We start from the raw sequence: 26,933 nt of genomic DNA on the forward strand, positions 1-26,933 counted from the left end.
TATGAACACCGCTTCAGTTCCCAAACCAAATACACTGCTCAAAAAAAATTAAAGGAACACTTTGAAAACGCATCAGATTTCAATGGGGGAAAAATCCTGCTGGATATCTATACTGATATGAACTGGGTGATGTGTTAAGAGTGAAAGGATGCCACATCATTTGATGGAAATTAAAATTACAAACCTACAGAGGGCTGAATTCAAAGACACCCCGAAAATCTAAGTGAAAAAATTATGCAGCAGGCTAGTCCATTTTGCTGAAAATTCATTGCAGCAACTCAAAATCGTACTCAGTAGTTTGTATGGCCCCCACGTGCTTGTATGCATGCCTGACAATGTCTGGGCATCCTCCTAATGAGATGATGGATGGTGTCCTGGGGGATCTCCTCCCAGATCTGGACCAGGGCATCACTGAGCTCCTGGACAGTCTGAGGTGCAACCTGGTGGCGTCGGATGGACTGAAACATAATGTCCCAGAGGTGTTCTATTGGATTTAGGCCATGTGAATGTGGGGGTCAGTCAATGGTATCAATTCCTTCATGCTCCAGGAACTGCCTGCATACTCTCGCCACATGAGGCCGGGCAATGTCGTGCACCAGGAGGAACCCAGGACCCACTGCACCAGCGTAGGGTCTGACAATGGGTCCAAGGATTTCATCCCGATACCTAATGGCAGTAAAGGCACCGTTGCCTAGCCTGTAGAGGTCTATGCGTCCCTCCATGGATATGCCTCCCTAGACCATCACTGACCACCAAACCGGTCATGCTGAACAATGTTACAGGCAGCATAATGTTCTCCGCAGCTTCTCCAGACCCTTTCACGTCTGTCACATGTGCTCAGGGTGAACCTGCTCTCATCTGTGAAAAGCACAGGGTGCCAGTGCGGACCTGCCAATTCTGGTATTCTATGGCAAATGCCCATCGAGCTCCACGGTGCCAGGCAGTGAGCACAGGGCCCACTAGAGGATGTCGGGCCCTCAGACCACCCTCATGAAGTCTGTTTCTGATTGTTTGGTCAGAGACATGCACACCAGTGGCCTGCTGGAGGTCATTCTGTAGGGCTCTGGCAGTGCTCCTCCTGTTCCTCCTTGCACAAAAGAGCAGATACCAATCCTGCTGATGGGTTAAGGACCTTCAGTGGCCCTGTCCATCTCTCCTAGAGTAACTGCCTGTCTCATGGAATCTCCTCCATGCCCTTGAGACTGTGCTGGGAGACACAGCAATACTTCTGGCAATGACACATCAATATGCGCCATCCTGGAGGAGTCGGACTGCCTGTGCAACCTCTGTAGGTTCCAGGTATCGCTTCATGCTACCAGTAGTGACACTGACTGTAGCCAAATGCAAAACTAGTGAAAAAACAGTCAGAAGAGATTAGGACGGAAAAATGTCAGTGGCACCCAACTCTTAAACCATTCCTGTTTTGGGGGTCGTCTCATTGTTGCCCCTCTAGTGCACCTGTTGTTAATTTCATTAACACCAAAGCAGCTGAAACTGATTAACAACCCCCTCTGCCACTTAACTGACGAGATGAATATCCAAGAAGTTTAGTTTACTTGATGCTATACTGTGATTAATAAGCGTTCCTTTAATTTTTTTGAGCAGTGTATATATGTATCTACTTGAAAACCACAGCAATAAAAAACACCCTTTATGACCATGAAGGCTTCCTGTTGGGACCCTAACGTAGAGCAGGGAAGCGGACGCAGACTCACGATGATGTCCTGCCGGGTCTTGAAGGTGCTGATGTAGTGGGCGTAGTGCGCGTCATCCATCTGCTTCAGGATCGCCGTCATGCAGGCCAGATAGTGATCCTGAAAGACAAGGGGAGCGCCCTTCTGTAGAAGCACACACACAACCACGCAGTTCGCCAACGCGAGCAAGAGGGGGTGCTGTCCAAGCCGCTCCCCCCAGGCCTTACAATGAGCGGAGAGGTGCGGCTCATGCTGATGACGGTGCGGTTGACCCGGCGAAGCAGGCGCTCCATGATCATCTGCACGTGTGCGCTGGTAGAACCCTAGGGGAGAAATGCAGGAGGAGGCGGGGTCTGTGAGAGCAGCAGGGGGCAACAGGCCACGCCCCCTCATCCCATAACACCAAGGAAAAGCATGAGACAGCAGGCGCTCTTGCTCTAAAGGAAATTTTGATCTTACTGCGAGCCTACAGAGAATTAACAATTAGGCAGTTTTGGAGCACTTGTAACAAAACCAATTTGTTTGATCACCATTACCAGATTAAGCTTAATCACCATTTAACAGATAAGCTTCCACATTCTTATAACAGGATAAATCTGTTCGACAAACGCATAAAAAGTTTTACATGGAATAATTAAACGGATAATTATAGCGCCTAACAGCTAATCCTGTTAATATCAATTCAACAGACACTTTAACTATCTAGGCATTCAAAATGAAAAAGACCATTAGTCACAAACTAATAAATTTCCTCCTTGTATTTCAGCGTATAACCCCATGTCTGGTCCAACCAGACAAACACATCAGATCAGCAATGTACATAAAGAAAGCAAAGACTGAGATCTCACACAATAAGTAGAACTGGGCCAAAATCTTTACTTGTAAATACACCATTGGTGATCCCAGTGGAGTATAGATGGACAAGAAAATGGGCCTTAATTGCTTTAGTGAAATAGCAAAAAGGTCGAAGGTCATGGAGCAGGTACGCAATAGGGTAGGAGGATAAATGACAAGGTACCCGAGTCAATGAGAACAGAGATTCCCAGGTGACTTACCACGCCCTTACGATCCAGGCAGTCCAGCATGGTGCTTAGCAGCTGGGCGCAGGCCTCATAATCCGGCTTGTGGGAGTGGTCATCCAGCTGGCCACTCAACTGGTCTGTCAGCATTGGCAGCAGCACGTCACGGCATTCTGGGAGGGGGGGGAGGGGGATAACAGTAAACAGAACCTGCATATTTCATGGCATTTTCAGGTAAAAGCTTGAGTGCACAATAATAAGAATTGACAGCTTACAGAACTGTAACTAAGGCACTCAATCTCTGGTCCAAGGCCCAGGAGCGAGTCGGGGTTTGGTCAGTAGTGGGGCCACACCACAGACGCAAGCCCAAACCACCCCCCCAGCTAAGGGGGTCGGCAAACGTAAATGATGAATAGTCAGGTTTGTGCTAAAGAATCCCTGATTTAGTTCCTTCAGCACATCGGAGCTGCTCTTCCATGGTCTTCCCAGACCTCCACTGTCCTCACCCGGTTGCTTGAAGAGGTCACTCTCCACCATCTTGCACATGCAGCCCAGCTTCTGCCTCACCAGTTGGGCGTCGGGGATGCTCTCGATGAACTTGGTCAGGAGGACGCTGCAAGAGAGACAACCTCTGAGATGCTCCTGCTCGCCTGAGTGGAAACCTGGCGGATGGAAACCTCTCTCGCGCAGCCCGGCCAGAGACATGGGTCGAGATTATCAGCCAATCTCAACAGCCAGGACGGCACCCATCATGATCCACAGGTCTTCTCACCTGAATTCCACGGGGTCAAAGACATTCTGGATGTCGTTGATGATGGTGGGGAGATATTTCAGTATTGCTCCCTGTGACAAAACAAGAGACACAGAGTCCAATAACTCTGCGCATTCTTCTCCATCAGAAGGAAGTACAGGGCAGAGGCAGGGAAACCAGAACCAGCGCAGCGCTGACCAGCACAACCAAACTAACCTTGATCTTCACGCCTTCGTCCAGCGGCCTGTCCATAAGCGCATTGAAGGACAGGAAGAGGGTCCGGATAGAGTCGAAAAAATCATCCCCGTCCTCGCTGCTTCCGTAAAATCTGAAAGGATCAAATGCATGAAGGGGAGCGGCCGTGGAATGGAATGGGCGGTGAAGCCTCACCCTGAGCCCCCTTGAATGTGTACGGAGACGCACCTGAGGTAGAGCACCCGCGACTGCACCACAAACCGAAACAGGTACTTGAGGGCCTTGAGTGCGGAGTAAAGCTTTTCGCTGAGGCCAGCGTCCTCAGCATGTCCCACATAGAAGTTCAGTACCTTGGTCAGCTTCCTGTCAGGTGGAGGAGGATGGTCTGTGCGGCTTACATCACTTCCTGAAGCTCCCATAGATAGCATAGCTATATTACCTTCCATTAGTATGCATTTCCCTCATATCAGTTGCTCTAACATAGCGTTTTATTACTACAAATAAACTTTGCGTTAAAGATAAGAGGCTCATGACAGAGGAAATGGAGAAACAGGTTCAGACAGAATGCAAAGACAAAGACTAGAACAGATCTGGAACAGTGTTTCCCAATCCGGTCCTCGGGGACCCACAGTTTCTCCACGTCCAACCAGGAGCTGTGAGGGAGCAAAAATGTGGACTGTCTGGCAGGGAGCTCGGAAAGAGCAAAAACATGGACTGACTGTGGGTTCCTGATGACCGGATTGGGAAACAATGCGCTGAAACATTGAAAGCATCACATGACTAGGAGGAGGAACAGGGTTGCCAAAGAGGACCTTTCGTCAAATTGGTAAAGCGAAGAAGACACCCACGTGTACGCCAGCGTGGCACTGAAGTGCTTAGTGATGTAGGTCTCCAGGACCGGGTTGAAGTGCTGAAACTTGATGTCCCCAATCAGCGAGATGATGAACACCTGCCAAAAGGGAGCAAGGAGAGAGCTTGAAGGTGGACACACGCAGAGCAGGAAGGACATTCAATCAGCGGGAAGAAGCTCAGATCCATGCAGGTCAAGGCCAAGAACCAATTCACAGGCCAAGCAGATCAAACTCAACAGACCTTTGAGCCTCGGTGGGCCGGGACTCTATTCCAAGATGTGAAAAATTTGCATATTTCTGACACAAAGATGTGAAACTCGTTACTCAGCAGAGAAGCTTTTTTAAAACTTTCTGAAAGTTTTAACACTTATTAGAATGTAATAAAGTGGGCACTAAAAGGTAACATCTGGCTGAAGTGAGCCTGACCAGCCACCTCATGATGCGAGCCTGCTGATTCGCTCACCAGGGCATTGAACACCAGCATGTCGTAGGTGTCCTGCTCCGAGTTCTCCATCATGATGCTGAAGAGGGCGTCCAGCGTGTCCTGCAAAAACTGCCCTCAGGCAAGAGAAGCAGGACAGTCATTCTTATCCTTCCGACAGAATACAACACACACACACCCGCGACAGCTCTCTAAGGATCGTACGGGGATGTGATGCATATTCATGAAGGCCCTTTTCTCAAAGCTGAATTTGAATTTCATTATTCATTATGATTTTTATGAATGCCAAATCACATGTTCATCACTCTACGCTGCATAGAGTGCTAAACGGCACTCCACACCCACTCACAGAAAAAAGCAATATTATGGCCTCACAATGTTATTCAGTAAACCATGCTTATCCTCAGTCTTTTTTCAACCAACCTACCAATCATCTGTTACATTCAGTCCCCCCTCCCCCAAAGGCATGTAGAGATCAATGCCTCTGTCTTAAGATCCGCTTGTTTTCATGAATGACTTTAAATCCATCATACATAGCATTGTAAAAGAGAAATGCAGTTCCAATCAATAAGCCCTTTAAGCACGTATTGCTTAATGATATTCTTTTGTAATCAATGAAACTCATTTTGTGTATCAGTGAAAAACATCCGTTGCTTATTGCTACATTCTTGGAAGATCTTATGAAAGACATTATTAATATCAAACATGTCATTTCATTGGACATCCTGAAAGCTATGCGATAAACTGCCCTGTGCCAAGCCGGTCAGACTCGCAGTCCTCACCTTAACGATCTCCCCACCCTCCACCTCCATCAGGCGCTGCAGAATCTGCTCCAGGTCCTGGGGGTTGGACCTCCAGTTCAGCAGCCCCAGCAAATCCACTGAGATACACCACAAAGCCAGGAAGTTTACGCAGATGCCAGTTAGCGCAAACATGCTAGATTGCACTTATTACCAAAGTTCAAGGAGAAATCCATAAGCTAAGGGACTAGTTTAGGATGAAATCACATCTTGAAGAATAAAATGATTTAAATGATTCAATGAAGCGGTGGGCAATCTTATCCAGAAAGAGCTGTTGTGTATGCAGGGTCTCACTGCAACTCCCTAATCGGATTACTAATTAGAGGACTGATTGGCTGAAGAGTCCTCACACCTGGGTTTGAACAGCTGACCTAAAGGTTATCCCAAAATCCTGCATGCACACTGGCCCTATGCAGATAAGACTGCCCACCCCTGATGTAACAGCTTCAGAAAAGCAGTAAAAATTGGGTGGGTGGATGCAATAGCTTGCTATATGGTGATGGGCCTTGTCCTTAGTGCTGTCACTCTTTGTGGCCCCCCGGATGTCTTCAGGACCCCCGCACTGCATGATCAAGACAATGCTGAGACCAATCCTTACCATTCTGAGTGAGCTTGGTGGAACAGGTCAGTGTGGCGATCTGGAAGCTGTCCTTGGTCGCAGGTACGGAGCCCACATGGGGAACCTTGCCAGACTGCCTCTCCCTCTCCTCCGCCTCCGTGCACGTGCCAGGCAAGGTTAGGTAAGTCTTGGCATCCTCTGATTTCTTTGCATCCACCTTCAGAGAGTAGTACAACTGGCTTGACTCAACAAAACAAAATCGCCCTCCACATTTTCAGATACTCATGTGTTTGTTAAACTAAAAGGCCCAAGAGAAATTATTGCTCAAAATTATTGCTCAAACTGCAGCCGGTGACATCATCCCTGCAGACGGTTATAGGTCTATACTATAGTAATGATTGTTTACTCATTCTTATATTACACTGTTTTGTCCTGCATTGTCTTGAATTGCACTGCTGTTTGTCCTGCACTGTCTTGGCTTGTACTGCACTGCTATCTGTCTTGCACTGCACTGCATTGTCTTGTATTGCATTGTCCTATTCCCCGATGCTCTACCCTGCATAAGAATTTCACAGTATTCCTCAGAACATACGTGACAATAAAACCTGAAAGTAGTTTAGATAAATTTCAGAACATCTCCAGTTCTCAGAAGCAGCAGAAGAGACACATAATACGGTAAGGTGCCAAAGGCAGCAGTACCTTGTAAACAATGAGATCGTGCCTGCCATCCCTCAGTGTGGTCCCATCTGCCTTCATCAGCCGCACGAAGGCCATACCAAAGGGCTTCTCCGATTTGTCCCGGGCTGGAAGAGAAGAGGCAGTCAGGAGGAGAGAACCAAACACCGCCAGCTCCACAGGTAATTCTATAATTTTTTAAGATGGGGTAAAAGAGGGGCCATAATTCACAAAGAGAGGCCAACCAATGACATGTTTTGAATCTGTGAGTGACAGGGGAAGGGCCACTCTGGACCAATCGGCTTTCAACTGGGGTCAGTGCCCCTCTGACCCCGCCCCCGTATCCATTCCCGGCCAGCTCAGCATGACCACAAGCAGAACCTGGATCTCCAAGCCACGGTCAACTCACAGTCCTGGGATGAGCGGTGGCGGAACATCAGCCGGAGGTGAGAGTGGCACACATCCTCAATGGGAATGGCGACCTGCGGCGGGAGAGCACTGGGTCTGAAAACGCGGGGGATCCCATTTGGCGTGCATTCCCGCATCCGCCTCCTCGGAACACCGCCGCTGGTCCTTATGCACCCATCTGCTTACCTTGACCGTCTCATTCCAGCAAGGCTGCTTAACCTGATAGTAAATGACAGACTTGTACTCTGTGATCCCATCGCAGCCTGCCCCAGGGAACAAGGCTTTCTGTGGAGGAGGAAAAGGAACATCACTCAAACATCAGCGGGAAGAGAACATTAAAGGTAATAGCGACAGACTCTAAACACCCTCAAAAGATGTGTTCAGGGGATGGTGTTGGGGGGGCGGTTCCTCTGCTTGCATGGGGTGAGGGACAGGGGCATCCGGAAGGAGGAGAGCGCCCAGGAGGGTGGGAGTGGAGAGACCAGGCATTGAGGCGCGGAGTTGGCCTACCTCCATGGGCATGCCGTTCTCATCTAGGACACTCAGCGTCACTTCCACATTTTTTGGAGCCTTCTTCTTGCCCCGGTCAAATTCCCCCTGCAGCAGCGTCACGTAGATATCATTCCGTACGTTTCCTGGGGGGGGCAGGTAACAGGTCAATATGTAAAAATGAGAAACAAAGTGTCTCTGCCTCTAACAACCACCATCAGAGGCCGGGCAGGATGGTGCGTGTGGGGTAATACATCCCATACAAACCTGGCAGGATTATTTCGGGGAAGCCCATTTTGCGGACGATGACGGTGCTGCGATCCACAAAGTGGGGGTAGTCTTTCTGAACCTGGCTGAGGTCACCGGGGAGCAGCTTCAGGGTCACGAACAGGCCTGATAATGCAGAAGGCGGGGGGGGGGGGCGCTAAGGCTGGCACGCAGACACTCGGAGCAAAGCACAGATGTCACGCAGACATAAAGTACAAAAACCACTGCATCAGCAATTTCAACAGCACAATCACCCCTCCCCACAGAGAGAGATAAAAGGGAGATGACACAAAGCATGGCTACGCTGGCAAGATGCAGTCCGTGGGGGGGAGGGGCAGCACCTTGGCCCTTGTGGTTGACCTCGCGGGTGGAGATGACTTTGTTGAAGACGGCAGTGAGGGGCTCGTTCTCCCCGATCGCCCGGGATGGCATCAGAGGCGACATGATGAGTTGCCTCTGACGGATGTAGGTCTCCATGGCAATCCTGAGGCAGGAAGGGAGAGATGTAGGGCCACACACACCACCAAAGCCACACCCAATAATGTGATCAATTAGGATAAAATAATATACTGGGGCAATTTTAGGATTATTATTCAAGATGGGGTCATAATTTATACCGAGGGGTCACCCTTATCATTAGCCAATGATTTGTTTTGAATCAGTGAGTGACAGAGGAGGGGGGAAATCAGGTCTCAAGTGATGCCAGTGCCCCTGTGGCCCTGCCCCTGTATACACTCCTGAAAAAATGTAACAAACAGATGTCAGCTGCGGCCTTACTGTCAGTGAACAATCAGCTACATTCCCATAGTCAACTCCCACAACTAATTTAAAGTTTATTCCGAGCAAACCACAGAACATTCACTGGTATTTTATAAAAATGGTAAAATTCGGCAGACTCTTCAGGGCGAAGCAGAAGTGGAGGTGATTCACGCTGGATGAGGACATGCACACAACGAGGCAGCGGTGAGGGCACTCACTGCTGGAAAGGGATGAAGTGCTGCTTCTCCTCGTCGTCCAGCTTGCCGTGAGCGATGTCCGTGACATCCATCACTGCAGAAGCAAGGACTTATAGGTAATCATCACCCAGGATAACCTCACCCATGCCTTATTACCAGCTTTCCCCATCGGTGAGTTTTTTTTTTTTTTTTTTAAACACTGGAAGCTCTCGTATCTGGTATTCAAATAACTGAATTATAAAATATCAGCATAAAAATTAAAAACTCATAATATCAACACTATACAATTAAAAATGTACATAAAACGAAGTAAAGATATCAAAATACAGTGGTACCTCAGTTCTCGAACTTATAAGTCGAATTTCTTAAAAGTCAAATCAACCAGTTCGAAAAAAAAATTACCTAGAACTCGATCTGAATCTCAGAAGTCAAACCGTGAACGCCACCTAAGATAACTTGTGCGCGGGGAAATGAGTCACGCGGCACGTCTCTCAGCGGAAACAAAGGGTAACACTTCAGTCTCAGTCTCACATTCGCTGTGATAGCACCGTGCATGTTTACACTAACTGAATACATATATTTACACAGTAAAAATACATTTAGACAATGATAGACAGTAACAGTAATTATTATATAATAAAATACATTTAAAAATAAAGATTACATATTAATTATTTTAATATTATTAATAAACCATTAATACATTTAATTATAATAATATTGTCGTGCCGAGCGGGGACGGAACGGAGACAAAGGCGCAGACGGCAGGGTATCGGGGAATACGGTGTTTAATTACAGGTAAGGCAGGCAAAACGCAGACGGACAATACAGTTACCGTAGTGGGGAAACACTCCTCCTTGGATTGCCACCTTATCGTGGTGGAGGGGTTTGTGTGCCTCCGTGAACCTGGGGGCTAGGTTGTCGGGGGCAATAGCCCCTGGTAGGGTCTCCCAAGGCAAAAAGGTCCCAGGGGAGGGGCCAGACAAAGAGCAATCCAAAAGAACCCTATGAAAAAGTTATCAATCAAAGTCCCGTTTCCCTCGCCCGGACTAGGGTCACCGGGGCCCCACCCTGGAGCCAGGCCTGGGGGAGGGGCCCGTTGGCGAGCGCCTGGTGGCCGGGCCTTGGCCCGTGGGGCCCGGCCGGGCGCAGCCCGAAAGAGGCACGCGGGACTGTCCCCAGGTGGGCCCACCACCCGCAAGGGGAATGTCAGGGGTTCGGTGCATTGTGGATCGGGTGGCGGCCAAGGGAGGCCCTGGCGGTCCGATCCCCGGCTGACAAAACTGGCTTTCGGGACATGGAATGTCACCTCTCTGGTGGGGAAGGAGCCTGAGCTTGTGCGTGAGGTTGAGAGGTATCGACTAGATATAGTCGGGCTCACCTCAACACATAGCTTGGGTTCTGGAACCAATCTCCTGGAGAGGGGCTGGACGCTCTTTTACTCTGGAGTTGCGGCGGGTGAGCGACGCCGGGCTGGGGTAGGGCTATTGGTGGCCCCACAGCTCGGTGCATTAACATCGGAGTTTACCCCGGTGAACGAGAGGGCTGTGTCCCTGCGCCTTCGGGTCGGGGATAGGTCTCTGACTGTCATTTGCGCTTATGCGCCGAATGTCAGTTCGGAGTACCCGGCCTTCTTGGATTCCCTTAGCGGTATGCTATTTGGTGTGCCGCGGGGGGATCCCATCGTTTTGCTGGGGGACTTCAACGCTCACGTGGGCAATGACAGTGTGACCTGGAAGGGGGTGATTGGGAGGAACGGCCTCCCTGATCTGAATCCGAGTGGTGTTCAGTTATTGGACTTCTGTGCAATGCATGGTTTGTCCATAACGAACACCATGTTCGAGCATAAGGGTGTCCATAAGTGGACATGGTACGAACATGCCCGGGGCTACAGGTCGATGATCGATTTTATAATCGTATCAACTGATCTGCGGCCCTCTGTCTTGGACACTCGGGTAAAGAGAGGGGCAGAGCTGTCAACTGATCACCACCTGGTGATGAGTTGGCTCAGGTGGCGGGGGAGGAAGCCGGTCAGACCTGGTAGGCCCAAGCGTATAGTGAGGGTCTGCTGGGAACGTCTGGCAGAGGCTCCTGTTCGCTGGAGCTATAACTCGCGCCTCCGGCAGAATTCCGACTGCATGCCGGGGGAGGTGGGGGACATTGAGTCCGAATGGACACTGTTCCGGACCTCCATTGTGGAAGCGGCCGTACGGAGCTGTGGCTGCAGGGTGGTTGGTGCCTGTCGTGGCGGTAACCCCCGTACCCGATGGTGGACACCAGAGGTGAGGGGGGCCGTGAAGCTGAAGAAGGAGGCTTACCGGGAATTATTAGCCCGGGGGTCTCCGGACGCAGCTGACGGGTACCGGCGGGCCAGGCGGAACGCGGCTCGGGCGGTCGCAGAAGCAAAAACCCGGGCGTGGGAGGAGTTCGGTGAGGCCATGGAAAGTGACTTTCGGTCGGCCTCAAAAAGGTTCTGGCAAACCATACGGAGTATCAGGAGGGGGAAGCAGCTCCTGGTTCCTACTATTTATAGTGGGGGGGGGGGCTGTTGACCTCACCTGGGGACATTATCCGGAGGTGGAAGGAATACTTTGAGGACCTCCTCAACCCTGCCTCCGATACATCTACGCATACTGCCTTTGCGACATCTGAGGGCGCAGAGCCCGAGGGTGCTGGGGGGGGCTTGCCCATCACTGAGGCTGAGGTGGCCGCGGCGGTTAAACAACTCCGTGGTGGCCGGGCCCCGGGGGTGGACGAGATCCGCCCGGAGTACCTGAAGGCTCTAGATGTTGTGGGGCTGTCGTGGCTGACACGCCTTCTCAACAGTGCGTGGAGGTCAGGGACAGTGCCGCTGGATTGGCAGACTGGGGTGGTGGTCCCCTTATTTAAGAAAGGGGACCGGAGGGTGTGTTCCAACTACAGGGGGATCACACTTCTCAGCCTCCCTGGGAATGTCTATTCCAGGGTACTGGAGAGGAGGGTGAGATCGATAGTCGAATCTCGGATTCAGGAGGAACAATGCGGTTTTCGTCCTGGTCGTGGAACAGCTTTATACCCTTGCAGGGGTACTGGAGGGGGCCTGGGAGTTTGCCTATCCAGTCTACATGTGTTTTGTAGATTTGGAAAAGGCTTACGACCGGGTTCCCCGAGGTGCTCTGTGGGGGGTGCTTCGAGAGTATGGGGTCCGGGGTCCACTGTTGTGGGCGATCCGGTCCCTGTACGAACGGAGCAGAAGCTTGGTCCGCATTGCCGGCAATAAGTCGGACGTGTTCCAGGTGCGTGTTGGGCTCCGCCAGGGCTGCCCTTTGTCATCGGTCCTGTTTATCATATTTATGGACAGGATTTCTAGGCGCAGCCAAGGCGTTGAGGGTGTCCAGTTTGGTGACCTCAGGATTGCCTCGCTGCTTTTTGCAGACGATGTCGTCCTGTTGGCTTCATCTGCTGGGGATCTCCAGCAGGCACTGGGGCGGTTCGCAGCCGAGTGCGAAGCGGCAGGGATGAGGATTAGCACCTCCAAGTCCGAGACCATGGTTCTCAGTCGGAAACGGGTGGTTTGCCCTCTTCGGGTTGGGGAAGACGTACTGCCTCAAGTGGAGGAGTTTAAGTATCTCGGGGTCTTGTTCACGAGTGAGGGTAGGCGGGATCAGGAGTTGGATAGACGGATCGGAGCGGCGTCTGCAATTCTGCAGGCGCTTAACCGGTCCGTCGTGGCTAAGAAAGAACTGAGCCAAAAAGCCAAACTCTCGATCTATTGGTCCATCTTTGTCCCTACCCTCACCTATGGTCATGAGCTATGGGTAATGACCGAAAGAACGAGATCGCGAATACAAGCGGCCGAAATGAGGTTTCTCCGCAGGGTGTCTGGGCTCTCCCTTAGGGATAGGGTGAGAAGTTCGGATATCCGGGAGGGCCTCGGAGTAGAACCGCTGCTTCTTCACGTCGAAAGGAGCCAGTTGAGGTGGTTTGGACATCTGGTGCGGATGCCTCCTGGGCGGGTACCCAGGGAGGTTTTCCATGCCTGTCCTACAGGGAGGAGGCCCCGAGGCAGGCCCAGGACTCGCTGGAGGGATTATATCTCTCGGCTGGCCTGGGAACGCCTCGGTGTCCCCCCCGAGGAGCTGGTGGGGTTAGCTGGGGAGAGGGAGGCCTGGGTGCCTCTACTGAAGCTGCTACCCCCGCGACCCGAACCCCGGACAAGCGGAAGATAATGGATGGATGGATGGATGGATGGGGAAACAAAGTGAAACACAGACTAAATACAGAGGACTAATGACAACAACCACAAACAGCTGATCACATGGGGATTCCACACGGGGATTCCACACAGGGTTAACGAGGGGGCGTGGCACACGGAAGGAGCAGACGATCGGGGCAGGACACTTTTTTTTTTAACTTTACACATTGTTTGGATGCACTGGATACTTTACAAATTACAGTTTTGATAAATGTGCTTAGACGTGTTTAGTACAGTTCTTGTTTTATCCGGTTCATTTTGTGTTTATATGCTAAAAAAAAAAAAAAAAAAAAAACATTTAGGTGTAATTTTTTGGGGCTGGGAACCAATTAATTGGTTTTCCATTATTTCTTATGGGGAACATTCGATCACACCTCGAACTTTTTAGGATTCGATCCGAAGTTCTGAACGGATTAAATTCGAGTTCTGAGGTACCACTCTATAAGCATTGCGCAATACATATGGCAGTTCCTGTGCATGCCTACAGAGCGACATACTTTAGTCGTCTCTCCATTTGTTACTCCATTGTTTACCACGCAATCTTGTGTTCTACTGAATATTCAATTTCATTAATGACGTTACACTTCAGTGGGTTTCAAGAACAGAATACAACTATCTAGACAACTCAACTTTTCAGCACTGGTTTGGTCCCAGCATTGCCAAATATGAGAACATTTACCGTATTGGGATTTTTGCTTGTTGCGTTAATCATGTATTGGCTTGTTTGCGTGTTTTGTATTACATTGTGTTGGGTTGCATTGTATTGTATTGTGCTTCCTCGTTCCCGCATGAAAACGCCTTTCGTTTCTTACAGAGCAGAATTGGGAACATCTTTTCACACTGAACCTTTGAAACTCAATACAAATCACTGCACAGTCACATTTAGATCATTTTTCACCCAGCTAAATGGTTTTACAGCAGTTGAGCAAAGCTGCACCGCTGATCTTTGCCGCCCTGCACAGAAGGCTCTACAACAACGCGGTCACATGACCCATGACAAAAGGAGGCAAATACAATAGCGAGTGACTCCTCTCATCAAACATGATCTGGGATCAGTTACATCCCTCAGGCTGACTGTGAAAGACATTGGGGGGAGCATCATGCTCTCGCTCTCTCCATCACATCATGATTCTGTCCACTTACTCCCCCCCTCCATGTGGTGGCAGTAATGTCAGCTGCCTGCTACACACGGAAATCCGATCCTCCCCTCAGAACACAGGGGGCCATTTATCGCATTTCCAGAAATTTCTCCCTAGGGGACGGGGGGGGTTCAGGGCCTCCAAGGGTCAAAGGAGAGAACAACTGTGACTTCCGCCTCTTCATCGCCCATAAAAGCAGAAGCATGTGACTAAAGCTAAACTAAAACTCCACGTCATCTTCTTGCAAAAACATTAACACAGTTTCTTTAGTGAAAGAAAAGACGATGAAAGTGGACGGGCTACAGCATGTACCGAAACGCATGCTGGACGCAAATCAGGCTGCACCACACACGTAAATACATGCTGGGCGATGGACTAAACGCTGAAGCCAATGTTTAACAAAATTACACCAAACTGCCCATTGACCAAAACACATGGTAGACTAAATGAACCACACGCTGAACAAGCACAAGTCAAATAATACATTTTCTAAACTATATGTAAGACAGACCACCAGACACCACACTTGGCATACAGGAAAGCAGATGACGTGGTGTAGTACAAAAGAAAACACATGGTGCATGTCAGACTACATGCTAGCAAGACAACCAGCTGTACTACCCTGCCCTGCCTGAAGGGGGAGGCACTCACCAGCCACGCCAAAGGGCCTGCGTAGGCCGGCTGTTTGTTTCTTGCCATCCTTTGCCTCCAACCAGCCGACTCGCACGATCTGACAGACTAGGAAGAGTCGTTGGCGGATGAGGTCACTGCTGCTCAGGTCCTGGGGATGGAAACAGAGTCTGAGGTGGGCAGAAGGTCAGGTTCAGCCTCCCACTGGCTCAGCCACATGCCTAACTTGTTCTCTTGAATATCTAGCTTTATGATAAGGTGCACATTAATGAAATGCAGCAAGCTACAGAGGAATGAACTGGCACCATGCAGAGGAGGACTCAACAGAGGATGAAAGGGGCTCGGGGGATGAAGAGCCAATTGATGCAGGGAAATGGAGGCTGTCAGAAGAAAATAAAGGAGGCTGGAGAGGGCCAGAGGGCGGCTGACGCACCGTGAATAGGGCGGGGAGGTTGTTGAGCTTCTCGATCTCCTTGGGCATGCCTGTGCTGTCCCAGCGCACCATCAAGTTCTCACTGCAGCAAGCAGACAGGGTCTCAGTGTCACTCAGAAACAGAGCAACACCTTGCACCTGACACATGGTGGCCGAGCTTTACGAAACCACGCCCCCCCAACAGCAGACCTGATGAATTCCGACTGGTCGGGGTCATAGAGCGACATCAGCAGCTCGGCATCCTCCCCAATGTTACACACAAAGTTCTTCAGGTTCATGAAAAGGCTGTAGGTGTGGACCGTGCTGAACAGGGATTGTCTACGGGTGTCCAGGTTCTGCAGCCGAGTCTGTAGGTAGAGAGATGACTTAGCACAGCATGACGGACACACTGTGTCCTTTATGAGATTACTTGAAGGTTTCAGTTTTATTATAAATCGATACCCAGCTCTGGTTTCTGCAAACTTCACCAGAGCACTGTGTTCCACCTGAAGAAACACCCAAAACCTAACCCTAACCCTAACCCTAACCCTAACTCAAAACCTAACCCAAACTCCACACCCCTCACACAGCCAAACATGAAGGAAAGCGTCACCATGCACGAGCCTCTGGAACAGCCAGCTCCCTTTGGCCAAACGCCCAAAGAGATTAACTCCCCCACGGCTGACCTTTTCCTCCTGAATCCTCTCATCGATGCTGCGGGATGCCGTCTCGTGTGCCCGGAACAGGCTGATCGTGCTGGTACAGTCCGGGTCCAGTGTGTTCCCCACCTCATCCCGGACCACCAGGTCCAGGCCCAGTATCCTGCCCAGCAAAAAGGAGGAGAGGTGGTGTGTGTGTGTGGTGGGGGTCATATAAACCACAGCATGCACAAACTCAAAAGCAGTATCGGTACCTTCAACTAACCCAGTGGTTCCCAAACGCTCTAATAGTACACGTAAGTTAGTGGTTTATTTATTGTTAGTTACTGTAATGTTGCGCTGCTTTATTTGTTTAATCGTCCAGTCTGTGAAGAGATTATTTTAGGGTGGCACATGCCCCTGAGGCTATCCCATTGGTGCGCCCCTCCACAATACCTCTGCGCCCCCCAGTTTGGGAACCACTGAACTAACCAGGAGATAGTAAGTATCTCGTAAGTAATATTTATTTAAAGAGCACATTTCACGACAACAAGTGTACACCACATGACGAGGCTTGGCCAATATTAAGGTAAAACAGTATATACCCAAAATACCATGGTATGTTGAAATCTTGGCAAATCGCATAATTCACCCCCCTTCAGAGAATTTTATTGCCAAGATTTCAAAATACAGGAATAGTACTGCTGTTGAAAATACGCTATGGGAGGTATGCCAGTATGAAAAATTAGATATTGCCCAAACATAGAGGTGACCTACGTCCAATTACAAGAAAACAGGTACAACTATGAACTGGAACAGGCCAAGGTTTAAAATCTTAAGTGGCCATACCACAAATTAGCAAAAAATCTCCCATAAAACAAAGAGGAAGCCATTAAGGTCAATCGTTACCATGTCCCAGAAGATGTAGTAACAACATTTATGCAGACAAAGTAAAAACTAGCATCTCACCGGTTTCCATAATCGATTTTGGCCGTGACCTTCTTCTTGAGCTCGATCAGGTCGTCCTTGGGCAGCGTTCCGGACACAATCTGTGAGCGGTACTCGATGAGGCTGTAGGCCATCTGCTGCACATTGCGGAACAGGGCGGTCTGGTTCGTCTGCCAAGGAAAACAAACGGAAAAGACGACATCGACGTCGACCATTAAGCCCCCTTGCTTTGGCAGGGCTGATCAGACCCAGGCCCCGATGGACCTGGAGTATTTGAACTAATAGCTCACTAATATCCAACACAGAACTCACTCTACAAATAAGCCTCTAAGAGAGGGTCAGTTACCACTTTACCGTGGAGACACTCCTGTAACGGCGGGGGACGTACTCACCACGTAGAGCTTGTGCCAAATCTGTGCCCATTCCCGAAGGGTGGCCCCCAGCTCTTGTACTAGAGGCAGATCTGCTGGAATAACGGTTTCCTGCTGGCTGCAAGGCACAGAAGGGGGCAGAGTCAGGGGTGGGGATCAGTGGGTCAGAGGCAGAGTCAGTGGGTCAGAGGCAGAGTCAGTGGGTCAGAGGCAGAGTCAGTGGGTCAGGGGTGGAGTCAGAGGCAGGATTAAGAGAACGTGAAACACGATTAGCGCAAGGATTTCCATACCACACCAACCCACACCAGTGAGATAGGCATTTCAAAAGCTATAATCCACACCTCTACAGGACGGTGACCTTCAAAAGGCCTGATGGTTTCCCGAGGTCACTCCACCCTACCCTAACCCGCACTAGTGTTTCCGTGGCAGGTACATGAAGTTCACACCCACTCATACTACTGTATTTCCACTAGGCTCTCGCCTACATATTCTCCTTTGATCGAGCTGTTGAGTCGAGCAGTTAAAGGCGCTTTAGAAAGAGGTTAGCGGAGGACAAGCTTTCATTTTTCTGTAACATAAAAGTCGCTGAACAATACTGGTGATTAATATATATCTGCCCATTACATTAGCATTACAGTGAAATTATCTGCTCGTTTGCCTTCATTATTCATTAATTAATTAGGCCATCAATTATTATAATTTTACATTAGCAAATGTAAATCCAGCCCTACATTGTTCAGGTCTCCTCAAGTTTCCCAGGTTCATAATAACACTGAAACTTTCTTGAACATGACTGAAAGATTAAAGTAACCCATAATAATTATCGAGAAAATGCATATAATCATGCCTTTAGATGACAAAGACTGATCCTTCAATGCATTATTTTTTGATGTGACTTGTTCATATAACTGGATGGTAGGCTCACATCAGTCTTTGGGACACGAGCCCTGAGCACCTATCCAACAAGTCCAGCTCCATAACCACTCTGCCACCTGCTGGCTTAAAAAAGGAAAAGTCATCCTCTCCCTCCAACCGCTGACCCTGAGCATTTTAAAGTGAGCGTTTAAGCGGCTGCATAAATAGCATCGCCCTGGAGCCCCAGGAGGAGTTTGAGAGGCCCAGCACCCCCCCACTCTACCCGATGCCTTCAACTCTGGCTTCCTTCAGGTGGATGTAGGTGGCTGGAAAGATGCCCTATGAGAAAGAATATAAAAATCGTGGTCAGTTACTGCTTGCATGTCTAGTACGCACCTATGTGAACATAAAGGTCACGTAGATACCTTCTGAGATTTGTTCCGGAGGGTGTATCCTCTATACCAGTCTGGGCAAGCACCAAGGGGGTGGGGCAAAAAGAGAGACGCACCAGAGTGAACTTCATGTTGTCACCAGTGAGAAACAGCACTCAACTTCCCCATCAGAATGCAGATGCTGAAATCACCATCCCCCAGTTCCCGCAGATGTAACTGCGGCGAACTTAAGCAACCTTGTGTGATCTTGCAGGGCAAGCCCAGCACAAGTGTTCCCAAGGAGAGGGGCATGTAGGCGAGTCCCAGCTCTCACCTTCAAACGTCTCCAGGATATGCACCGTGTCCCCCACCTGCAGAGCGAGTTCGTGTGGTTTCTCGGTGTCATAGTTGTAGATCGCTGGGGAGGGGAAGCCATGGTGAGTGATGGGGTGCCCCACAATAATGTTTGGGCATGATGGGGGGAGCATTATTGAATGAAAACAGGAAGACAAAAAGGGAGTGGACAGGAAGAGCAAGATCAGAAAGGAAGTTAAAAGATATTTCTGATTGGTTGCGTGTGTGTGTGTGTGTGTGTGTGTATGTGTGTGGTGGGGGGGGCTCTCACCTACCACCACCCCCCCCCCACAAGCTAACTAATGGAGTTCCCCCTACCTGATCGCAGCCTGAGCAGCTTACACCTCACCTCAGAAACAAAGAAGTGACAGATATTGGCGAGCCATGGCATGTGAACGCCACTTACACCGCAAGCAGGGTTATGTGACAGTGATGCGCCTCAGACCATGAGGGGGGTGGGGTGGGGGGGGGAAGGAGTCCTTCCTGCTTTGTGTAACTTAAAGCGACAGGTGAATTCTAACTGGACAAAAATGCACACAAGCATACCAAAGAGTAATTACCGTAACTAGGAATGTGAAAAATGAACTGCAGCCACACCTGTCATTTGAAAAAAATATTTACCTGCATTTAAAAGACATGACATCTTAAAGAAATTTTTAATAAAATGCTATTTTCAAAGTTTCCTAAAAAATCTTTAGAATACCTCATTTATGCAGGAGAATACTGTACCAAAACATGTTATGGGAAAATCTGAGGTTAAGAGTACAACAGCCGATATCTGACAGCAACGTTTGCAACCATGTGACCCGTTTACACAGGCCAACTGGCTGTGCTGAGACATGTCACAAACCACAGGATGTGCTGGGTGTTGGCTGTAAGCCCACATCACTGGCCCTACTCTGCTAATTTCAGGGGGGCATCTCCCTTCAATTGGACACTGGGGAGGTGGGTGGGGGTTTAACTGGTACCACAGTCAGCAGCTCCTCTGCGTTTCCCAGGGAATCCCGCCGTATCCCTGTGGCATCTAAGATCCCGTGCAGCTTTCCCAGACAAGAACCCCGGCCTGACTCCCTGTCTCCCCCTGAAGGTTACGAGTGGGAGTCAAAGAGCAGTAAAACTATGCGTCAATTCCAACCAACCCCTCCCACGCCACCTTCCTTCACGGTATTCCCTCTCCATCCCCCGCCCCCAGCACACACAGGCACAGCCCCTGTCCAGACATGCCCTGCCATAGTCCTGCCTGCCAGGGGGCAAACACGCCCGCGTGCCGAGGCAGCTAGCGCCGAGCGTGCGGAGCGCCTGGATCCTGGGGCCTGGAGTGCGTGTATGACTCCTGCAGGTACGGTCATGCAGCTTCACCCCACGAGCTGCGCTTCAGCTTAACTGTTCCGAGAACTGGAAATTATCTCTTCCTTTTTTTAAGAAGTTATTTTTCTTATACAGACCGTTTGCAGAAATAGACGCGTCCTGTCACTCGTTATCAGTCCCTGGCACAGCTGGTTTACCACGCAGTAACGCCACAATCAAGCCCCAACACTGACCGCCGAGGAGGAAGAGGCTTTGGGGGCCAGGAACTTGAGGGGGGGGGGCTCTGGGGAAATTCTGCAACATGCTCATTCGATCAGTATCTCTCTCCCCCCCCACCCGCAGCGGTGTGACTACCCTGCACACACCATGCTCTGGCCAAACGAAGACACCTCCATCTTGCTGGAACTAAATCATCAGAGTCCAGTGCAGCTACTCCCGGCCTAGCAACCATCGTCATTCACACGAAATGGCAGGATCCTGATAATCCAGGAGCACTGGTGAACACAATGGACAGAACTCCCATCCGTCACAGAGAAGGCAGGCACGCCCTAAGCAGACAGTGCCAGTGGACATCAACTCGCCCAGATTCCAGATTCTAGAAGGAAGATAAAGCACCTAAATAATATCCACAAAAACACGAGAAGCAAAGAACCTCCTAACAAACCAGCCGCCATGCCGGCCAAAATCACTAACACTGATATGCAGCCACATCACCCATCATGCACGCCTGTTATACAAAAATGAGAAGTTACACTTGGGTAAAAAAAAAAAAAAAACAGCTAAATGTAAAAAAAAAAAAAATGACATTTTGAAATAAAAACCCAAAAAGTGTGTTCGTAAGCTTATGAATAAGCAGGGGCTGGCGAGCGATTCTGGATCAGCTTAACCAGAGAGAGCAAGAAGCTCAAAGATGGAAGGCCGTCCTCTTCCAGTGACCAGCAGTTTTCTGACTGTCCTATAAAGACCTCGGGGTTGAGATCGACACACAAAATCGGGGAAAACAACAGCCTTTATTGTGGACAGCACTCACACAGAGATACAATGGACCACTTCACAGGCCAGAGAAGGACCAGGCCACGCCCACAGTGTCCTGCTGACAGCGACTCCACAGCGCCCCCGCTGGTCACACAGGGCCAACATGGGTCACTCGAGGCATTGTTCCCTCTCTGCTTCTGACATCATTGCCTGGAAAGGCACGAGCCGACGCGTCGCGTCACCGATCTCAGCAAGCAACAGGTCTTTCTGTCTGCACCTCCCCGCCCCCCACCCCAAGCATCATACAGACCCTACGCCGGGCAGCTCCTGAGAGATGCTTTGTCCCACGCAGTGACAGCATGCGTGTACGAATCAAACTGACATGCATTGGGATGGGGGTTGGGGCAGAGGCCATGTGTAATCACAGTGCAGTGACCTGGGAAGCAGGAAACATGTTTACTTCTGCAAACAATTATAGCCATCAGAAAGCACCAGTCATGACAGTAGTTTAAAAAAAAAAAGAAGTAAACGCTTCTAAAAAAATTAAAAAGTAAAATGATTAGAAGAAATGACCCGAACAGACGTTAATAAAAACAACAGGGCAGCTCTGCTAATTATGAGGGGCAGCAGCTCAGGGGTGACCTGGAAAAGGACGTGTCACACTTGGGGAGGAGGGGATTGCCCCTTGTCACCCCGCAGGTCATGGCTCAGTCACCTCCACTGCGTGCCTGCAGAGCAAAGCCTCAGCTCACCTTCACTGAGAGGCGTGATAGACATTTTGAAATAAACCCGTCTATCTTTCCACGTGTGTCCTGCTGTGTATAGCCTAGGGATATGCTTTACCGCGAGTATGGCATTCACTGCTCAAGACCAAGGACTGCCTCTCCCTCAAAACAGTCTATATTCAAACAGATTTAACAGCGCAAGGTTGGATTTATTGCGATGATGTTCTTTAGAATAAAATTGTAGTACAATAAATACCTCTAAAACGCATTTTTTTTCTATGCTATACCTTGCAAAAAAGCAATTTATCAAACGACACATTAGATGCATCTGTTGCTGCATTGATGTACTGAGTTTGTCCACGAATTTTATCGTGGGATTGCTACCCGGGACATGCAATGGGATTTGATGTAGGGGTTTAACGTGACACGGTACCGGGCGCTTCTGATGGGACTTTCCACTTGCGAGCCCGATTTTACGAGTCTGCTTCCGCGCGGCGTGCCGTCGACTTGTGCAGTCCCGATGACGGGTGCCGGTCGCCCGCCGCGTTTACCTTCTGGGTGTGCCGGAGCTGCGGAGCGCACTCCTCATACACTGCGCCCCCGTCTCCACCTCACTGAATTAACTCTTTTGCTTAAAAGAATGTGTTTCTATCCATTTGCTAACTACCAAAAGCACGCCGTGGCCACATCGGTAACTTGAGCGAGGAGAAAAAGTTTTTTGCTCTAAAAAAAGTCACCGTGTGCGCTTCCAAGCGGCCGGCACCTTCTCGGGCTCGCCCTTTCCCGGCTGTCCCGCCGGAGCCGAGCCGACGCACCGCCCCCGCTCCCCCTCACTCACCGCCAGGAGCCCCGTTTATGAAGTGGCGCCTCAGACCGGAGCTCAATCCGTGTTCAGCGCACCGTGACTGGCAAGCGGGAGTCGGGGCCGGGCGCCGTACCTCTCGGCTCCCCCTCAGAAAAGTTTCACGGTGTGACTGAAGTTACCTAGCGCCGAGGTTCGGTGGGGGACGTGACGGGACGGGCACGCAGGCGAAGTGCCGCCGCCGCTGCCTCAACGCGGCGCGGCGTGAAACCACTCACCCACGCCATACTTCTCCCTCTTGGTGGGGATCCAGCGGGTCATCGCGGGGCGTACGGCTTCGGTGGGCGAATAAATAAATAAATAACACTGGTCCCGACGCGGAGTGTCTCGCCTCGGACATCACAGTTCCGCCATGATGACTGGCGGGGGGGGGGAGGGAAGGGGAGGCGCGGCAGGTCCGACGCGAGCAGCTCCGCGAGGCGCCGGCAGCCAGAGTCCCGTGAATCAGCAGCGGGACGGCGCGCGCTTTCGGGTACGAGGAAACCGGCGCAGGAGTCGATGCATTTGTTAAAAGGCATCTCAAATCTCACAGTGCGCTACCTGTAGGATTCACGACCACCTCCAGTACTGAAAGTTTGATTTGTACAAATTGTACTTACTTCAATTGCTAATAAATTTAAGCATTATATTTCCAAACTTAACATTTACATTCTTTTAGATCTTTTATAAATGTAAAAATGGTAATGTATATGTAGCAACTATAGTTTTTAAGACACTCGCATTAAGTAGGCCATACTATTTTAACTATATCATAATTATAGACTAGCTGAAGATCACATTCTGGATTTACCTGTTAAAAAAAAAATCAAATAACTAACAATAATTTTAGAAGTGTCAAGTGTCAACGCGAGAAAAGTCAGAAAACAGTGTTAGCGGATATGGACCACAGGGAGGCGCACGAACATCTTCAAGATGAACATAGGAGTTGATTGGAAAAACTCTAACTTAAAACAGTGTTATATGCAAAAAAAATTAAATGAGTTAGAGCTAGGGGGGGAATTTAATGTGCACGAAAATATGTAACAAATTGTTAAATGTATTTGAAAAAATGTGTTTCAGGGAGGCTGAGAGAAAAAAAACCTACAGTAATTATGATATGGAATATCCTGTGTCCAAAAGAACGCTGATTTAAAGTTTTTAAAAATCATTTATGTAGATTTTACTTTGAACTGCTTGCATTAATTATACAGTACTATATACTATACTGAGCAAAATTCTTAGGCAGTCAAAGAAAAGGATGGTTAAATGAACTTCATGTTGGTGAAAAACTATTATATTAAGTCTGCCAAAGTGTGTCAGCTTAGTCATTCTCCTAAGGTTACCCCAGTGTCTGCAGCAACCATCCAATACACCAAGTTTTTTTTTGACTGGACCACTATCCCACATCGTATGGCTAATCAATAACTCAAATAGTTTGTGAACTAATTAAGTTCATTAATTAATTGAGCTGTTTGTGAAATTTAACAAATACATGGTTGGGAGCACCCTGAGGAGAGGTTTGGGAACCAAAGCAATGTTCATCTAGCCATCTAAGAAGATATCAGTAACTTTCTGGAGAACAGGAGATATTCTCGCTCATTTCTTGTGTCACTGCTAATTTGCATACTTTCTCAAGTTAAGTTGCCATTTTCTTTGACTGCCTAAGACTTTTGCACAGTACTGTGTATTGGCTAGGGATTGTGGCTGCAGACCCAACAGTCACATATAATCTGTTTCAGTCACCGTCTGTGAATATGTTTCTGTGAATCTCCACAACTACACTGTCAGAAAAAAAGTACCAGTTTGTACCTTTGAGGGCACTGCCACTGGAACTGTATCCTCATGCACCTGCCAATAGTACAGTAGCTGTATGTGAATGTTCCTTTTAAGGTACAGATAATGCTTCTGATGAACATTTTTGTACCGTAGGGTATAAAACTGTACTAGGACTGTACTCTCTTTTCTGACAGTGAAGGCCTATCTGTTTGCACATGTCTTTCAACAAGACAACGCCCATCCATTCATGGCACATCTGGACCTGTGTCATGTTAAGGTCCGCCTGTGGCCGGCCAGGGCCCCAAATCTTTCCCCACCCAAACATGTGAGGGATCAGCTCGGTTATCGAAACGTGTCCAAATAAGTAATATAATAACTATATTAGTGGTCCAGCATAACTTTGAACTCACACATCGATGCATCTTCCATTTGTTGCAGGTACGGGACCTTGGTGCATGAGACTATGCCAGGAGATATAGGATAAAGGTCATGCGACACCTTGTGCGCAGCTTTGAGATGCTAATTCACCTGTTTGGGTTAAGGAAGCCCACCAGAGTTGGCCTACTCAAGGAAGAGAGGAGATGCAAACTCAACACACGTGGCTACTCTGCTTCCCAAACAGTAAATTAATGGTTTTTATAAATAGGCCTGGTAAAATAAAGTATGCTGACATTTTTAAATATTTAGCTGCTTTAAATATCTAACAATGTTTTGTTAGAATAGTGCTGTGCGTTGTTTTTGGCGGCTTGTCGGGCTTCCGCGACTCCTTCCTCTAGAGAAGGGTAATTAGAGTCGATCCTGTGATCTTCTGAAAGTGAGTCCCCTCCCAAACATTAATTGGGGACCCTTTCAAGAACAAACTGTGGGGAAGGATATAAATCCGATGCAGATAAACCAGCTATTACACAAACTGATCTTTGCAGCGTTTCCAAAACCAAAGGATAACTTAACTATGGCTTCAAGGCTTTTAACTTCAAAGGGGCGTTAACTCGCGGGAAAACAATAGTTCCACATATTTCAATAATACTTTTCATCTCGTCCTCAGAGGTAAACGTATACTTCCGCACAAGTCACAGCCTACCTTGCATGAGTTCCTGTTCTACTCTTAGAATACTTTATAAATGGCAGTTTGTTTCTTACCATAAAACTGAAGCGCTTTAACCTGCTCAAATGTTTTGCGGCTGAAGCAAAATAAATATGTAAGAGAGGCATTTGTGCCTATTTTGTTTGAAAATGCTTTACTGTGTACGTCATTATCTTTTATGCAGAGGTTACTGATCTTTGTTTTCTTTTATAAAACGTTGTGGCTCCCGTCTTTCTGTCTGCTACACCTTAATATTCCCTTTTGGATATACAGATACCCATTCTCATGAAATTGTCATTCTGGCGATGAATCAAATGTTCAGATCGATGTCCAGAATGTTAACTGCTGTTTTCAGTGACTATTCAATTATTGAAATTGCACATGTAGACGTTCATTCAGTCATTGATTCATTCATTCATTCATTCAATTTCCCGGGGGGGGGGGGGGGGGGGCACTCCCGACAATACAATTTTCCAAGCAGGGGAGTGGGGATCGACCGAAACCTAAATCATAGACAGAAACTTAAATCATAGACAAAGACCTAATCACAGAATCACCTCTGATTATTGTTCATAAGCACTCCAGGAGTCATCAATGCTTTTCTGTAATTTTCTGATACTGGGTGAAAATTAAGCAAATTAATATAATATTATTGAGCAACAACAACAACACAGGGCAGTACAGAAATATGGAAAAGAGAGGCCCATATTCTTACAAGTGAGGACTCTTAATCACTGCATTCTGCATGTAGATAGGAAGATCCACAGCATCTTTGTAATGGTTTCCAGACAGCAGTGGGGTGACAGATTTCATAAATCTGCACCAGATTCACCTGAGAAGCGAAATTTGCAGTCACTGGCAGAGTGGGCTCACATCACCGTCTCTGGGTTTATTTGCATCCTCTTGCATATTCTCTCTGTGTTTATGCATCTTTTCTCCCGCAGTTCAAAAATGGCTGAATTTCTGCCCCTGGATTTGATGCCCATGGTTTGTGGTTGTGTGCACCTCGTGATGGGCTGGCATCCCATCCTATGCTCACTGTGACACTGTACTTGAAAAGCAGTTAAGGAAAATGGGTAGATGATCATTGAAACAATTCCCATTAATGATTCTAAGGTGCATGTTTTCCATGTATCCTGTGTTACTCATTGTTTTAGCAATCACGT

General features: G+C 48.7%; 1 protein-coding gene across 2 annotated transcripts in view; it reads right to left on the reverse strand.

Moving 5' to 3' along the window:
• Nucleotides 1-23,378, reverse strand: part of dock5 (dedicator of cytokinesis 5) — a 34,026-nt gene extending 10,648 nt beyond the window's left edge. Inside the window, exons 1-29 of one of the 2 annotated variants that reach the window (XM_072705749.1) lie at nucleotides 23,147-23,378; nucleotides 19,039-19,122; nucleotides 18,759-18,799; nucleotides 18,617-18,672; nucleotides 17,500-17,596; nucleotides 17,129-17,277; nucleotides 16,208-16,343; nucleotides 15,732-15,889; nucleotides 15,543-15,624; nucleotides 15,131-15,260; nucleotides 9,128-9,200; nucleotides 8,492-8,634; nucleotides 8,151-8,276; nucleotides 7,905-8,029; nucleotides 7,581-7,679; nucleotides 7,396-7,468; nucleotides 7,011-7,114; nucleotides 6,733-6,867; nucleotides 6,351-6,528; nucleotides 5,735-5,832; nucleotides 4,974-5,063; nucleotides 4,508-4,608; nucleotides 3,888-4,022; nucleotides 3,681-3,792; nucleotides 3,486-3,556; nucleotides 3,220-3,326; nucleotides 2,750-2,886; nucleotides 1,922-2,017; nucleotides 1,716-1,814 (exon numbers count right to left, since the gene is read on the reverse strand). In XM_072705749.1, the coding sequence (XP_072561850.1) occupies nucleotides 1,716-1,814; nucleotides 1,922-2,017; nucleotides 2,750-2,886; nucleotides 3,220-3,326; nucleotides 3,486-3,556; nucleotides 3,681-3,792; nucleotides 3,888-4,022; nucleotides 4,508-4,608; nucleotides 4,974-5,063; nucleotides 5,735-5,832; nucleotides 6,351-6,528; nucleotides 6,733-6,867; nucleotides 7,011-7,114; nucleotides 7,396-7,468; nucleotides 7,581-7,679; nucleotides 7,905-8,029; nucleotides 8,151-8,276; nucleotides 8,492-8,634; nucleotides 9,128-9,200; nucleotides 15,131-15,260; nucleotides 15,543-15,624; nucleotides 15,732-15,889; nucleotides 16,208-16,343; nucleotides 17,129-17,277; nucleotides 17,500-17,596; nucleotides 18,617-18,672; nucleotides 18,759-18,799; nucleotides 19,039-19,122; nucleotides 23,147-23,189 (3,078 nt within the window). In that variant the 5' untranslated portion in view covers nucleotides 23,190-23,378. The remainder of the gene's footprint in view (nucleotides 1-1,715; nucleotides 1,815-1,921; nucleotides 2,018-2,749; nucleotides 2,887-3,219; nucleotides 3,327-3,485; nucleotides 3,557-3,680; nucleotides 3,793-3,887; nucleotides 4,023-4,507; nucleotides 4,609-4,973; nucleotides 5,064-5,734; nucleotides 5,833-6,350; nucleotides 6,529-6,732; nucleotides 6,868-7,010; nucleotides 7,115-7,395; nucleotides 7,469-7,580; nucleotides 7,680-7,904; nucleotides 8,030-8,150; nucleotides 8,277-8,491; nucleotides 8,635-9,127; nucleotides 9,201-15,130; nucleotides 15,261-15,542; nucleotides 15,625-15,731; nucleotides 15,890-16,207; nucleotides 16,344-17,128; nucleotides 17,278-17,499; nucleotides 17,597-18,616; nucleotides 18,673-18,758; nucleotides 18,800-19,038; nucleotides 19,123-23,146) is intronic. The other variant, XM_023827019.2, reaches the window with a different exon arrangement.
• Between the last annotated feature and the right edge of the window lie 3,555 nt (nucleotides 23,379-26,933).

The sequence above is a fragment of the Paramormyrops kingsleyae genome, chromosome 2, assembly GCF_048594095.1.
Source record: "Paramormyrops kingsleyae isolate MSU_618 chromosome 2, PKINGS_0.4, whole genome shotgun sequence".
In the NCBI taxonomy this organism is placed as follows: domain Eukaryota; kingdom Metazoa; phylum Chordata; class Actinopteri; order Osteoglossiformes; family Mormyridae; genus Paramormyrops; species Paramormyrops kingsleyae.